Raw genomic sequence first — 16770 nt, 5'->3', positions numbered from 1 at the left:
TTGCCTATATGTGATGTCTAACATTACAATTCACTCAATGATTTGTGTCTTCTCAAACCTCTGATTGTGATATTTATCTTCATATTTAAATTTAAAGCAGAAACGTCTTGGAAACATGTATTTTTATCGTTAACCATAGTTTATGGTTAACCATATGGCTAACCATATCGTTAACCACATCATTAACCGTTTCTATAGGATTATGCAAACACCTGTTTCTACAATACAGTTTACATTTTAGAATGACAGAAAGGATAACAGAATTGAAATAGATAATAATTTCCTAAGATGTTCTCTAAATATTGATTTCAATAATTTCGAAAAACGAATGACTAATTTTTAGTGTAAATTCTGTTAGTCTGAAAGTAAACGTAAATACATTACTAATTTATAAAATTGGTAAATTAAATTAACTTCAGTGTATCATTATTTATCCTTTAGAAGTACATAGAATGAGTTTATTTGTTCAATACTAAGTGACTGTAAAACACACAAGCACCGCTGACAAACAAATAATTTTGTGGTTAAGAAGTATTCATAATGGTCACGCATTGAGAGATATACGGTTATGTTTCAAGCATGTCCAATGGTCCATCCATTAATTCGTTACTCGGCATAGTAACTCTTGATCAAAAGCGATGGCCAAAACTATCAACATCGTACACTAACGAAAAGATAGGTAGAACAATTATTGTTATAAAGTTTGTTAAAGGAGTCGTTTCGTTAATATTAACGAGTAACGTCGTATTTCACAATGTTAATCAATAGCAAATATCATCTATTATTATTATTATTATTATTATTATTATTATTATTATTATTATTATTATTATTATTATTATTATTATTATTATAAGTATTCTGCCCTTAAACAGGTTCTGGGACTAAATAGTTGCTGATTTTTCCAGTCGTAGATTTAGACCTGGAGCTGTTTTTTGCACGTTTCTCGATTCTCGGCTGCCTCTTTTAACTCCCAACATTTTCTTCTGTTCTTATTCTTCCTATTTCTCCGTTTGCTTTCCTTCTATAGCGGTATGAAGGAGACATTTTCATCGCAAGATGTATCCAATCCAATTAGACTTCCTACTAAGGATGCTGGCTGGATGTGACCTCTTCTCTCCTATCTGATTTTAAATATCTTCGTTTGTTGCTCTCTCTCTGTTCATTTTATCTTGTCCGTCGTCCTCCGACACCACATTCCAAAGCTCTCTAAATATGTCATTTCTATATTCAGTAATGTCCAAGTCTTTGTACCATACAGTCCAATGCTTCATATATAGCACTTGACCAACTTCTTTGTAAGTCCAAATTGAGCCTGCTGGTTAAGAGTGATAGCTGAAAGCTTCTTGTTGAAAGCTTCTTTCGCTATGGCAATTCTTGACCTCATCTCTTTCGTTCAGTAAGCGTTTCGCTTCCAAATTCTTCCCAGATACTTGAAATCCTCGACTTCTTCAAGTTTCCTTTCTTTTACTTTGGCCCGTAATGGCGCATTTCCACTAGATATTCTCGTAACGTTCCACTTTTTGACGTTGATTTAGATTTCATGTAGCTTTCCGGTGTCAACTGTTTTGTCAAGCATCTTCTGTAGTTCTTAATTGGTTCCAGTTATAATAACAGTATCGTCTGCCTTCCTGAGCTTGTTAATGATCCTGAAATCCTCTCTATATAAGAAAATTTCCGATTTTTTTTTTTTTTTTTGAAAATTCTATAGCTAGACCGAATATGTTGGCTGGATGGTTATTTCAATCAGTCTGTATACGTCGTAAATGATAACTTATGTCACTGTACCCCATACATGCAGGTGTCTTTGTTGCTGCATATATACGTACTCTTCATCAAACATATTAGGACTGTAGTTAATTATTCAAAGGCGTTTTTCACAATATTGTATTATTCGCAAAATAAAATAATTGTGCTGTATTGTTCCATTTACATGTATTATTCAGGAATAATTGCTTTTGAGTTATAACGAAACGCAAATATTAATTAATGTTATTTATATCGGACAAGAAATGCGGAATTATTGTTTTTTGGCACTTGTTCTTGTATCCAGTTGTACAATAAACTTATCAAACGGAATATTACTGGAAACTGTCGGAGTGAATTTGCTAAGGAGCTTCTCGTAGAAATTACTCATTTGCTTGAACTGATATATGGAGGTCATTTCTCACACAAAGAAAGATTCCACCATCAAAGAAGAACGAACCTTAAATACATACTATATACTTAAAATCTATTCAATATTGAGAAATATTGAAATTTAGCCCTTCAAATGTGTTAATTTGGGAATTATTTCAATATGTATGTATGTATATAGTATATATTGTTTCTCAACAGAATTCGAGAGGTGATCCTTACATTTATATAAATTTATAAACTAACCTGGAGAAGGAGTGTACAGCAGAGGTTCCTCACGGCGCTATAACTTGATGAAAATTGGTGGAAAAAAATTCACCAAAGTAGAAAGCAAACTATTAGATTAAGGTCAATTACGTTTAGTAGTAGATTTTACTGATGCATAATTGGACGAGATGCAGTGGCGGCACAATAGTGACACAAAGACACTGAATATTTTCAGGTGTATTTTATCCGGAATTAAAAATAATAAAAATAAACCAAATAAAATATTTTGACAAAATACTCATATATGGAATCTCTAATTTGAAATGCTCTTGGGATATTTTACTATCTTGCTAAGGCGTTTGTCCACTGCTCTCTTTGGAGATACATTAAAATGGACCAGTTAGGACATCTAATCTATATGTACCTATACCACATCAACGATGTAGCAAGCCATCGAAAAGGATTTTAAGAAAAGAAGAGAAAAAAGCAAGTAAATGTTACAGTTTATATGTATTTTTGTATACATTGGTAATATAACTCAAATTATCCACTAAAGTTTACAGTAGCATTTTTCTTAATCTTTTCAAAAAAAATATCTTACGAAATTCCAAGTAGCAACATTCTGATATTATAACATGTCTAATTTTGTTATTTGCGTTTCTTCCGGATCCATTCTTCTACTGGCAACTTGAGAGTGAATCTGTTAATGACTTCTTTTGCAAATCGGTTGAAGTTATCTTCCAGTGGCTCTGAAAATTCTCTGTAATATGACTCCCAGTTTCGGTTGAATGACTCAACTATAACACCCTCTGTAATTATACATTTATGTTATACACAAATAAGCATAAATGTAACTAAAGACAAACAAATTAGTGCCTACTTTTTCTCGGACGTTTTCTTTTAACAAATAAGCTTATTTTATTAAGCAATATTTTTCTATGAAACCTCAGTTTGCATTAATTTTCATGAATAACTTAATTATATTCATACGTGGCCATCATCAGAGTTATAGAGAACTATTACACATTTAATTGTTTCAATGATATCAGAGGAACACATCGTATACTACTTATATTTGTAAAGACTCCTTGTAATTCAAGCGCTTAGAGGGTAAAGGTGTTATGTAACAAATGTTATGTTGGAGAAAATTGACTGTCACAAGTACGTCTGTTAATACGTATACCCTTTCATCGCTTCCAACTCTCTTCATTAGGACGAGAACTCACTGAATGACATCTTATATAGCAAGACTAATTTAGAATACGTGAATGAACACCTAGAATGCAACGGTTCGAAAAGTGTAACATAACACGTTTATCCTCTAAGCTCGTGAATTATCTCCTTTCTGACTCCTATAACTACATATAGTTATGTTCATCAATTTTTATGGTTTCACAGGTACCTGGAAAGATGCAAGGTAACTTATTTATAATAATTTTCCAACCATTAATATTCCAACTGTTTCACTTTAATTATTGTGACATAAATAAAAATGTGACTTTAAGAAAAGCGCACCTATAAATTGCAAGATATGTAACGTCCAATTATTAACCGCAAACTTAATCCCATATGACTGTCAACATATTCTAGAATGAAACTAAAAGAAAAGCATTTTGCAAAAAAGCACATTTACCGTAATCTAAGGTATATTCTACTTGTTTATGTGAATAGTTTGTAAAACATTTGCTCTGTTTCAAAACCTGGAGTACTTCAGATTTTCCCTCTATGGCTTAGTCCTAACTAAAGACTGGCATATGTTCTTTGTATAAGCCTTCGCAACTTTAATTAAGTCACCTTCTCTCGGGAAACATTATTATACAAACGAAAAATGTAAAATGTCGCACCTGAGAGCAAAGTTTTGAGTATGTACACTTTTAGTTATTAGCGACTCGGGGGAGATACTTTGATCCAATTATAAGTAGAATCTCATGCGGAAAGGATTCTACGTGGAGTTGTGTAAACGTGTTTTTGTTTCATTTCATATATTTTGAAATTTCAAAATCTTAAGCTTTCCTGTAAAGGACTGAAGGGCAAATATGTCATTCCTAATATAATTCCGTGTACGTTACCTATTTCTGAAAGGGAGAAATTTGCTTAACTCACGATAAACACACATCTTGTTTCGTATGGCAATTAAAACTAAATTCGCTTCTATACAAAAAGTTTCAGGGGAGGAAACTTAATTCCAACTATTTAAATAATCTGCCAACCTAATTCACCGACAAATATGAGAGATTTCTTTGTTGAAAAATATGAGAATTATAGAGTATTCGTAATTTAGGATTTAGTAATATCAGGTTCTCTAAAAAAATATCAATCTTTGGAGGTGAACATTGAGATGACATTTTAGGAAATGAAAATAAACCTTTATATTTGTTGACCATTTTTTTGCAATTTTCCTAACATTACAATTATTAGGTCCGTATACAACTTCTGTTGTTTCAGCTCTTTCTGAAAATTGGAACGCATATTTTTTGCATGCATCTTTTGAAATTAAGTTATCATCATTCGAAGCATTATACAGAGATCATAGAACGTTCTAGCAGCAGAGTCAGAAAACATGATGAATGAAATGAAACCTCAATGACAACTTTAAATTTTTGAGAATTCGATAAAATATATGCTCTTGGAGTCTCTAATTTGACAACTTCCTTCCGTTGTGTATACAGACCGAAGGAAATAATTTTCTTACCCTCCAGATGAGCACTTTATGAAATCTTACCAGCAAAGTACGGCAACGGTGCAGCATGTTTTGGTATCCTGTCATTACTAATTCACAACTGAGAGGACATTCGCGCTCTCGAATATCAACCTTGGAACTTTGATCCAATACCAGCGCTACTGTGGATTTTCACTCATATATGAAATGTTAATAAATTATTATCAAGTATTTTTCTGTCACGAAATTACTATAAATATTAGCTGCAGAGTTTTAATGTTTATTTTTAAGCATTAATTTATATGGAACCAAAGCAAATGATTCAAGTTTCAATCTACATATTCATATAACGAACGTATTACACATTATTCACTTAAAAGTCAGTAAGAGAACCTTCATAACGCCCGGACAGAAATGAAATGAAATCTTTGAGTTTTACGTCCCACGGTTATGCCGGTTAGGCTAAAGGAGACGGTGAAGATGAGTAATGAATGAAATGGTGGAATGAAGAAAGTGGGAGGAAACGGGAGAACCCCGAGAAAACCCACGCACACGGTGTTTGTCCACCACAAAGTTCACTTGGCGGGGGCTGGGATAGAACCCGGGACCCCTAGCACCAGAGGTGAAACTCCCGGACAGGTGGACTAGTAGTAAAATAGCAGAAAAAGCGAAATTTACAAAAGTGAAAGGTACAAGAATTGCATCCGTGCAAGGAAGATATGGCGTTTCTTTGCTCACTATAGTTTGGAAGTAATGAAGAGAAAACCAGTTACAAGAAAAGAGAAAGTAGAAAAGGAAACTTTGTTATGTTTACATAAAACACACAAAGAAGTACAAAACGTAATGCGAAAATATCAGCTTCGTCAAGCAATAGCTATTAGCATTCATTAATAGTTGAGTAGTATATGAATTAACGTTGAAAAGTAAAGCCCTTTGAATGCATTACTGAAACCACGAAATACAGGGTGAGTCAAAAGTCCTTGTACACCTGCATATGTTTGCAAATCGACGGGAAAAGTAAAAAGTGATAATGGGAACAGAGGTTTGATGAGGGGCCGCAACTTTTGGAGTGTACCAGTATTTCATTTATGACCACCATCTTGAAATCCGCCTTATTGGATTCAAGTCATTTTTTAAAAAAAATGGGAAGGGGTATATGACACATCAAATAACACTACCTTGAGCTCAGGAATTTAGTGGTGTAATTTGTTTTTTTTTTATCTTGTACAGTTTAGTTTAGAAGTTATTAATGTTCAAAGATGGGAAATTACCTTGATACTGAATGCTACAACACATGTTCTACGTGTTGTCAATTACGTGCAATGCACAACTGTAGTCGCCGCAACCACTCTGACTGCACACGGAGGAGAATGTCTCCTGAAATTTGGTCAAAGGCTTGTTGGATGCGTTCCTCCAGGTTTCTCAAATCTCGGATTGCCTCAGCATACACTATCTGCTTAAGATGTACCCATAGATAAAAATCAATTGGCGTTAAGTCACGGGATCTGGTAGGCCACTCCACAGGACCACGGCGACCAATTCACTTCCTTGGCAGTTGTTCATCCAACCATTCACGGACACCAAGTCCATAGTATGGAGGGGCTCCATCGTGCTGAAAATAACATGGGAAAATGCCGTCAGCGTTCAGTGTGGCAGGGAACAGAAGGACCTAAAGCAGCATCAGATATTGTGGTGCAGTCAAGGTATAGTAAATGAAAAATGGCCCAATGATGCGGGTGTCCCATCTGACACACCATAGCGTCACCTTCGCTGGGTTATGTTCTCGACTCGGGTCAACCCAGTTCGGATTTGCGTCACACCAATATCGACAATTATGTCGACTAACCTCCCCGTTCAGAGTGAAATACGCCTCGTCGCTGAACAGTATGCCCTTGGCAAACGCAGGATCCAGTTCGTGTAACCTCCCCGTTCAGAGTGAAATACGCCTCGTCGCTGAACAGTATGCCCTTGGCAAACGCAGGATCCAGTTCGTGTTGTTCAGTAGCTCACATGCAGAACTCCAACTGGCGATCAGGGTCATCCTCGTTCAGTTTATGTTACACGTGAAGCTTGTAGGGATGCCGCTGATTGGCGTGCAATATCCGGAAACGTAGGATTGGCTTATTGCACATGCTAGGGACACACGACGGGTGCTTCGTTTAGGACCTTTCACAAAAGCGCCGTTGAAGTTTCCTCATTAGTGGCAGTCTTTGGTCGTCCACTACGTGCCCTATATTGAACAGAGCCCGTCTTTCGGAATTTGGTGATCACATGAGCCAACGTGCTGTGCGATACCGGTTCTCTGTCTGGGTGCCGTCTGTTGTAGGCAACCGCTATTGTTCGGTAGCTGTGTTCCCCTGATATAAGGATGATTTCGACCTTCTGTTCACGTGTCAGACCCATTTTAGATCACCTGGAACAAAGAGAGAACTGGGTCAGTATCAAGGTAATTTCCCACTTTTGAGCATTAATAACTTCAAAACGGTACGAGAAAAAAATAAAATACACCACTAAATTCCTGAGATCAAGCAAGTCTTATTTTATGTATCATACACCCCCTTCATATTAAAAAAATGACTTGAATCCAAAATGGCGGATTTCAAGATGGCGGCCATGAATGACATACACTCCAAAAGTTGCGGCCCCTCATCAAATCTCTATTCCCATCATCACTTTCTACTTTTCCCGTCGATTTTCAAACTTATGCAGGTTTCCAAGGACTTTTGTATATGGTTTCTTCATGGGTGTGCATTGCAAAAGCATTCCATTGGAACTGAAATGTAATTTTACAAATATTAATAATACTAGTAGATAATATTTTTGTGTATAAATATGTGTTAATTATATATCAAATACATTGTAATTTTTGAAAATAATCATATGATTTAATGCTAGAAGAATAGTAATGGAGAGCAAGGTGACAGATGAAAATTGTTTTTGGTATACAAAAATCGTATGTGAAAATCAAGAACTAAACTGGTGAAGTTAGGGTTCATTAATACTCCTCAATTCCTGCAAGTGATCAACCAATAATATAGAAGTCTATACGACGATTATAAGATCTAAGCATCTCAAAGGATTAACACCAGAGAAACCAAAACTCTTGAACTAATTGTCATCTACATAATGTCAATTTTCTTTTAAAGATTATAATGTGTTCTATCTTAACATCAGTATATACGTGACCCTCTGCCAATTGCTCGGCAATTCGAAAGGCTTTTTCTCTTGACGATTTGTATATCGAAGCTATAAATGTTATATTCATACGAGTAACACATCGGTATTAGATAATTCTTATGTAGGACTATCTAGAAGAAGGTAGTTGGTAACTGTAGATAACTACAGAAAGAGGAAGAACACAACACAAAAATTAATAGAACTCAATTTTTTGCAGTATGAATTATGTCTCGTATCGAAAACGTATCCGTATCTCATTTTGCCTTCAATATCTTGGCCAGATGAAAACAATAAAAATTACAATATGTTAAAGATATTCAGTATATTGTGCACTTACATGATATCTGGTTTAGATTAATATTAAAGTTCCGAAATTGGTTAGTCAGTTTGTTTGGTATTCTGTCAGTGTACTGACATTGTATTAGTTGTTCGTCCACAATATTACGTGGAATCTGAACTACGTGAGTAATTACCAGCAATACAAAAAGGCAGTATGTTAACCACATAGGTACTACGTTCCTAAGTATGATCATCGAATAAATAATACATCAAATTTATTAACTGTATATATTAGGAGAAAAGCTGGTAACTACTACGTGCGTATAAGTAGCACAGTCACATCGAGATTATGTGCACAGAAAAACCTGACACTAACATACTTATAGCAACTTGTGATTCATTTGTTCGACACATACCTATTTATCAGTCCGATTCTCATTTCTCTGAGTATGTGTAATTGCCTAGTTACATCAAAATACAATCAGTAACCTAAGTAACGTTTCTTAGGTAGTGTTCTTCTTTGCTTCTTTACTCACTATGGATCAACATCACAAGCAAATTGAACTCTTCTTCATTATGACTAGAGTATACACTGATATCTCAAGTCATTCCAATAAGTGATTTTTGGTGTTAAAATGTTGTGCTAAGTTGAGATAAAATGAACTAGTCATATATTTTCTAGACAAGACGTCACGACACAACCGTAGATGTGACGAATTAATATTTTCTTCCGTTTCTTGCAGTTAACTATAGCTTGCAAGTGTAATGCAATTTCCGTGCAAATATGTTTCGAAATGATTGTTTATAATAAACTAATTTTAAAATTATTTAAAAGGGGAATATTATAAATAGATGTTTTGTACTTATATCTGTAATATTGTCACTTCACAAGTAAGGACAAGATTTATTATATCGTAGCTAAGAACTCATTGACAAAAAAAAAACTCTTGGTAAACTTAGAAATTTGCTGATGATCATGAAAGAAATGAAATACTTAAGTTTTATGCTCAAGGGTGACGCCAGCTAATCTAAGGGAGACGGTGATGATGAGAAAGGAAGGAAATGGTGGAGTGACGAAACTGGGAGGAATGGAGAGAAAGCAAAGAAAACTCACGTACACGGTGTTTGTCCAACACGAAATCCATTTCGCGCGAACTTGAATTGAACTAAAACACCGTGCACCAGAAGTAAATTCTTTAACACTAAGCTACCACATCCCGGCAGGTAATCATGTATAGAGATAATTCTAACATCAACACATTATAATCATTATCAAATATGTAGGTTTTATGTAGAGTAAAATTCGTTAAGGTATTTTAGCTCGCGTTATAATGCTTCGTATCCTTAAATTATATCAACGTTATTGTCATCATGGTTATTCCGTTGCAATCGTGAAGTTTTTATGCACCCAAAACTCTTTAGTTCACCTTTCGTCTTCAAATACTATGTTTGTATTTTAATATTTTCAATTAACTGATTCCTTTAATCACCTCCCAATTCTCCTTCAATTCACCTTGTAACACTATTCTTCTAACAACTTCCAAGAGATTGAATAAACATTTCCGCTCATTGCAGAAATCGATGTCGCGTCCCAGGTTGCATCGCAGACTTCTTATTGACTACAATATTGCACCTAATCCTACGATTGACAACGTCTGTTAGTTGACTGAAAAGATTCACTAATGTTCGAAAAAATGCCAACCGATATACTGCAAGACTTTGTAAATGTTATGTTTAAGAAAAGAGTTTGATTAATACAATTTTATTAAATAACACTGCTGCAGTAGCTGTTCGTGGTGAACGTGCATTCTTGAGGTTATATGACCTCATACTGTAACATTTATTTTCATTCTGAAAACGAAATACCGTTGGATATTAATAAGGAATAAACAAGTGCATTGTCTTATACTAACAAATGTGTCACATCTAAGTAGAATTTTAAATTGCGTCATTTTCTGTACTATATTGTTTCTTTTTTTTAGATTTTGAAATATAAGACGTATTTTTGTATGTTATAAAAATGGTAAACGAAGTAGGAAAACGAAATTGAACTCGATTCGTAATGAAAAGTCTTGTGTTTTAACTTGTAAAAGCACCGATTCTACTACGCTAATTATGATGCATTTTTGGTAGCTGACGCTTACAGTAACGTTTTCAAACTTAGACATCTCTTTGAAGATTAATATAACTGTCAACATTCCCTACAAAGTCGTACTTACAAAGGGCATTACATCCTATTGGCAATACAGAAATTACAAAATGATATAGGCATTCATAAAATTCTGACACGAAATTTCAACTCCTCAATTTACAAGAAATGGGACAAAACGGATTGGAATAATTATCAAGCAATCATACAAAATCCTCCAAAACATTCTGTTGTCAAAATATACCTCTTATATAATATTGGAGATTACCAGTGCATCTTTAAACCAAAACGATTAACTATCATAAAATATTTAGTACCAGTGAAATGGACGAAAAGAAATGTGAGTAAATCTCCCTGTTTCATAAACTAGTTATTTATTTTCAAAGACCCTGTAACTTGGTTAGAACGTAAAAATTGTACATCACTCTTACTGAATTTGTTGTATAAATCAAAGTCGTTAGATATCGCAAAATGTATTTAGATTATCCCCAACTAAAGTTAAGGCAGAAATATACTTGCCCAATAGCTTTAATAGCGAGACGGGAATTAGTTATGGAGATACATTTTCGACTTATTTATTATTTTTTCTGGAGTACGCTATAAAGCAAACCTAACATAAGAACAAGCACCTGGAATTGAATTGCACATACTAGGCTATATTTTGAGCCTGCTATGCAAATCTGACATGAATTTTAATAATCCAAGAACAATTAAAATAAATGATCATTTTGAACATGTTAAGGGATATAATTTATATGGGGGGAAAATTAAATGCTTAGAAATTTACCGTGATCCTAATACTGTAAGTTATGGAAGCGTTGTTATATCAAGTAATATTTGCGACAAGTGTATATTTTCAAATATCTTGGGACAATATTAATAGACAAAATAACCGAAAGAAATGCGCAAAGAAATTAAATGCAGACGGAAAACAACTAATTCGTACTATTGCTCTGACCAAACCCTTTTTTCTTCTCAAATTCTGAAGAATTTGAAACTTATACTGTATAGAACGGTAATTAAGCCAATTGTGTTTTATGATTGTGAAACGTGTTGCTTACTTTGAAACAATAACGCATATTGAAATTATTTGAGCATAAAATAATGAGTCGAAAATTCGTAAATAATCGATATGGAAATGGATGATGGCAGAAACTTCATAAAGGGAAACTGCGTGGAATATTACGTTTACCAAACTTTCTTAGAATTGTAAAGTTTAGGAAGCTCAAGGAGGTAGGTTATGTAGCGAGAATAAACGAAGGAACAAACATTTAAACCATTAGATGGAAATCTACTTAGATATGGACATTTGGATATGCCTCGACATAAGTAAGATGAGAACATTTTATGGATCTCAGAAAAAGTGTAATAAAAAGTAAAAACTGCACTCAATTCGCTTAGGGCAGAATTCAGTGGTAGGGAGTCTTTGTCAGAGCGTGATTCAACCTCCTTATTCCTAGGAAGTACAGATAGTTAGTTGTTACTTAGGTTTAGCATTTAAGTAAACTTTAATAATTTCCTTGATATTAGTTCAAAATATTATTAAAACGTGAAATGTATATATACTGTATGGTTGTGAAAAGTCAGCGGCTCCACACAAATGACGTTACTATTACACAACCTTTTTTACTTAAACTCTTTAATAAGTTTGTAATCACATTTCCATATCATTTCATTGAATAGTATAAGAGTTAAAAAATAGTGTTACTCTTTTGTGACGCGTGGGAAAAATACAGGATTCCGTACAACGTAAAAGAATATGAAAAGAGATATAGATGTAATTTCTTTTTCTGTTGTTATGCAATTATATTTTGTTATAATAGTGATTCGACGATGTGAGTCAGTTGTCATACCAACGGAATATAAATAATGCATCCATCTCTTGAAATATATATGTACAATTTTCAAAAGTGCATATATGTTTAACTTGTTAAGTACTACAATAAAAAGGTAATATCTTAATGCAGTGTGAAAAATGGATATTGATATATCAGTAGCCTTGTTTACATAAATATGCGAACTGTGGTCGTTATAAAAATTGGTGATTTATCGCCTCAGAATTTTAGGAGATTTATGTGAAGTTAACTAAACAATTTCCTAGATAATAAACTCCAGGATTGCAGATTGATTTTAAGGCTACGTAGTGATTTTCCTAAAAACATGAAAACGAAGAATACTTTATTAAGGAGTGGCAGAAAAAATTTCAGAAATATCAAAATGAGTCTTCCTAGTTTTGAAAATACAACTGAATGAAATGGTAATACGGAGATGAACTACTGTGACCTAGCTGACCTAATTAAACAACAAACCGAACAAATTACTCAGCAGATGGGACAATTAACACAAGAACTGAAGCAAAATTTTGGTGAGTGAATGAAACAACAAATGGAACAAATGTATGAGCAGATGGAGCAAATAAAGCAAAATCTTCGAGAACAAATGAAACAACTCAACAGTAAAATTGACTGTAACAGTTAACATTTATTAGAACATATTAATCACACAAATTAACAATCGAACAAAGTGACCTTAAAATGGAACAGGTTATAATGAGGTATACCGAGGTGCCAAATTCCGTTGAAGTAATAGAAACTATAGTTATTGAACACACCAATCAAATACGTGAACCTGCACTTTCCGCAGAAAATAAAGAGAAATGTGAGTGTGGAAAATGGATATTGATATATCAGTAGCCTTGGTTATATAAATATACGAACTGTGGTCGTTATATCCGAAAAAAAAAATCGTGTATTGACTAAACATTTCTTTCTAGTGGAGAAGTATTGCCGAAACCAAGGAAAGTTTTGTAGTGCTATTTCACATATTCTTTATCGTACACAACGAATCAAGAGTATAGAAGTAATGCGCTGAATTTAAGCGTGGTCGTACATGTGACGATGATGCTGAACGTTCATTTCGATTAATAACTTTTTGCAATCGCAAACGAGAAGTGAAAGAACTGTGCGAAAGCTAGAAACAATTGCAAATGCTAATGCTGCAATATTGCGTAGCCCGAACGATACGCTCATCAATTTTGCCAATGCTATATATGTTCTACCGCTTATTCAGGAGAATACAGCACGAAATTATCCACTTTAACCCTTATAAGTTGCAAAGTATTCATGAAATTAATCCTGGCAATTGCGTTTCACGAAAATAGTTTGCATAATCATGTGTAATCTGCTTCGTGAAAATCCAGAAATGTTGCATACCATGATAATGTCAAAACAATTCGGATTCTGAGTTATTTGGCATTGTCAATAAGAGGAAGTAAGTTACTGCGTTGGTATAAATCTACATGAACTGCACATTAAGAGGTTGTCTTACTCTTGTGTCACAGTACGGTGTGATGTTTCGCTCCGATTATTGGGTTTTATTATTTTGAGAACGAGAGAGATGCACTTGTAATTGTCAACAATGAAAGCTATCTAAGGATGCGGTGAAACTTCAAGAATATGGCCAATTATGGTTTCAACAAAACAGACCGGAACTGCATACTGGAGGAGTTGCATGGTTTGTTGTGGTAAACTTTCCCAGGGAGAGTAATTTCTCATTATTGTACCAACCCCTGTTCGTTAGGGACACCGGCCTCAAATGTACAGATTTCTTGCTTTGCGGCACCTTAAGCAGGAAGTGTTCTGAACAAGGTGTTCCACGTTGGAGTACATCAGAAATATCATAACGTAATAGCATGTGAGTTAAAAGTGACCACACTGTTCCTATAAAATTTGTATTGCTCATTTTACATCATAAGCACTTTTACCTTATTACTTACTTAGTAGAAATAGTAAACTTGTAACGACGAAACTCAAACAAGCCTTCGGTTCATATAAAATCTATGTAACAACTAAGGCTACAAAAACCTTCATAAAACACTTCTTATTGCATTAATATTTTCGCTTTTTTATTATGACACCTAATTTTTAAAATAAATACACACCTCAAAGATCATGCGTACAATCTTTTACAAGATGATATTCGAATTATTTCTTATTGATACTTTTTGTTGCTATGACAACAAATATTAATACAAAGACAGTAACGTATAATATCAACTAATCAATTATATTTTATATCATTTTTCTATATATATTTCTTTTTCCTTTTCTTTAAAAGCTTATAGATCAGACGAAAGCACATCCTACCCTAAAATGTTGAAATAGAAAATACAAAAAAACAAGTAAAAATACACGTATCGTTGTACACTCGACTAGAAATACACCAATCCCAACGTTTCTAACCTTGGGAAAGTCTCCTGGAACGCATATTCGTTGATTGCGCAAAGACATACTATCATATTTTCCGAAATATGTTATGGTTTGTAAAATGAATTTAAGTTTCCGAAACAAAACAATCTACTAAGAATAGGTCGGGAGAGTGGACTGAATGGGTAACAACGGAAGTTTGGTGATTTCCAAAAAGTATCAGATTAGAAATAACTCGTGAGTGGCGCGGCATGGAGGAAGATCCAAATCATGTTTCCCTGCACTTCAAACCTCTTTTTGCGCATATCCTCAAAAGAGCTAAATATGCATATACAGCTGTTTGTTTGTCACCTGACTGCGTCTTCAACATTTATGATGGACAGTGCCTTTCAAATTAAGAAACACATTCAAAATCACCTAGATCTTTCACACAGCCAATTCGTGGTAGAACATGAATGATTTGAAAAGCAATAAAAATGTCCCTGTAAAGGTTTCGCCAAGTTTGTAACTTTACTGTCACTTTGTACTGCTGTCACTTTGCGTTTTATTGTCAGTTTGTCACTAATCTGAAGAGTCTCTACTGCACATGCTAAGTAATATGAAGAAGGTGACATAGCAGGAAATCCATATTTGTAAAATATATGATGCTGCGTGAGTAAAAAGTGATTTGAAGAACAACACCGTGAAGCAGTAGATACAGGCTATACCATCTAGTGTTAGTAAGCAGAGGACAGTCAGCAAAACATAGTTGAGAGGAAGATAATTCTGAAGTAGGAAAGATGTGTGGATATAGATGTATTCATAGCTTCCGGAAAAGATGTCAGTGAACGAAAATTCCCATCCTTCAAGTTTTTGGTTTGGTTGTGTAAAGAGTTTATAGAACCGCGCTTTGCCAACAGACAGTTTGGGCGTATGACTCTGATGGGTCGAACAGTCACATCCCACATTACACTGACGAGAACACTGGAGACTGTTGCATAACGTTCTTTGTACCCACAAAAGGTTACACTTCATCTGCCAGGGCGGAATACTTTCCACGGAAACTATTGTTAAGGCTTCCGCTGACTGCATAGTACAGTTATGAGGTACTGTAATGGAATCACTATCGTGGCGCTTGTAAAGTGAATGAAAGGACGTTTTCTTAAAATATGCATTTTGCTTCTATCTGTAGCATCACGATAGCCTCATTTGATGTTATCAAGACGTCCTGTGCACAAGAATTTGTAGAGTTTGCATTTTGCATTCTTACGTCAGTCTGGCACTGGCTTTTATGGTGTTGTGTGTCAGTGGAATTCCTGTTTTAAAGTCATCTACACATTGATGGAAATTAAACAGTCAACTGTATAAGAGTAGCTGGAGCCGATTTTAATATTCTTTTTGTTGATGCTGTTTGTGACTATTTGCCAGCAAAATAACTAGGATCTGATGCTGGACGTACCGTACACAGTGTAATTGGTTTCATTGACCTGTAGGTTACCAAATTTCTCGCCCCTTAAACTCATCCGGTTGATGGGTACACAATTCATCTCACGGTTACACACTCTGGAAATATAGTTAGTGAACCGATTATTATGTCGAACCTTAATGTCGTAACGTCACATCTCTGACTCTTTCGATATCTCATCGTGTTGCAACCATTGTAGCCACTATGGTGTGCCTCCAATCTACTATTTATCTGTATCAGCTGCACTATCAACAAGATAACATCCCCGCAGCGAATGCTAGATTTAATCCGTTCTTACGTTTGGAAACATGTTGTTGACTACCAGCCTCAGATTTTGTTTTCTCTTTTTTGTTGTCTTATTTTTAATGTCGAAATGTTTATATGGTCGCCACATATTATACTTTTGTTGAAACTTCTCTATTCAGAATTACTGTAAACTATAACGATTTAAACATTTTATTGATTATGCATTGTATTCCAACTAAGCTACATATAACAGAAAATTGTGAGACAG

The 16770-nt window shown here is 34.5% G+C and overlaps 1 protein-coding gene across 1 annotated transcript in view; it reads right to left on the bottom strand.

Moving 5' to 3' along the window:
- Positions 1-2888: 2888 nt before the first annotated feature.
- LOC145691970 (protein takeout-like) overlaps positions 2889-16770 on the bottom strand; it is a 71095-nt gene continuing 57213 nt past the window's right edge. The window contains exon 5 of the mRNA XM_081767268.1: positions 2889-3152. Within this exon, the coding sequence (XP_081623394.1) occupies positions 2992-3152 (161 nt within the window). The 3' untranslated portion in view covers positions 2889-2991. The remainder of the gene's footprint in view (positions 3153-16770) is intronic.

Source organism: Thermobia domestica, chromosome 8 (assembly GCF_964235325.1).
Source record: "Thermobia domestica chromosome 8, izTheDome1.hap1.1, whole genome shotgun sequence".
NCBI lineage: Eukaryota > Metazoa > Arthropoda > Insecta > Zygentoma > Lepismatidae > Thermobia > Thermobia domestica.
This window is presented reverse-complemented; position numbering and strand designations above follow the sequence as displayed.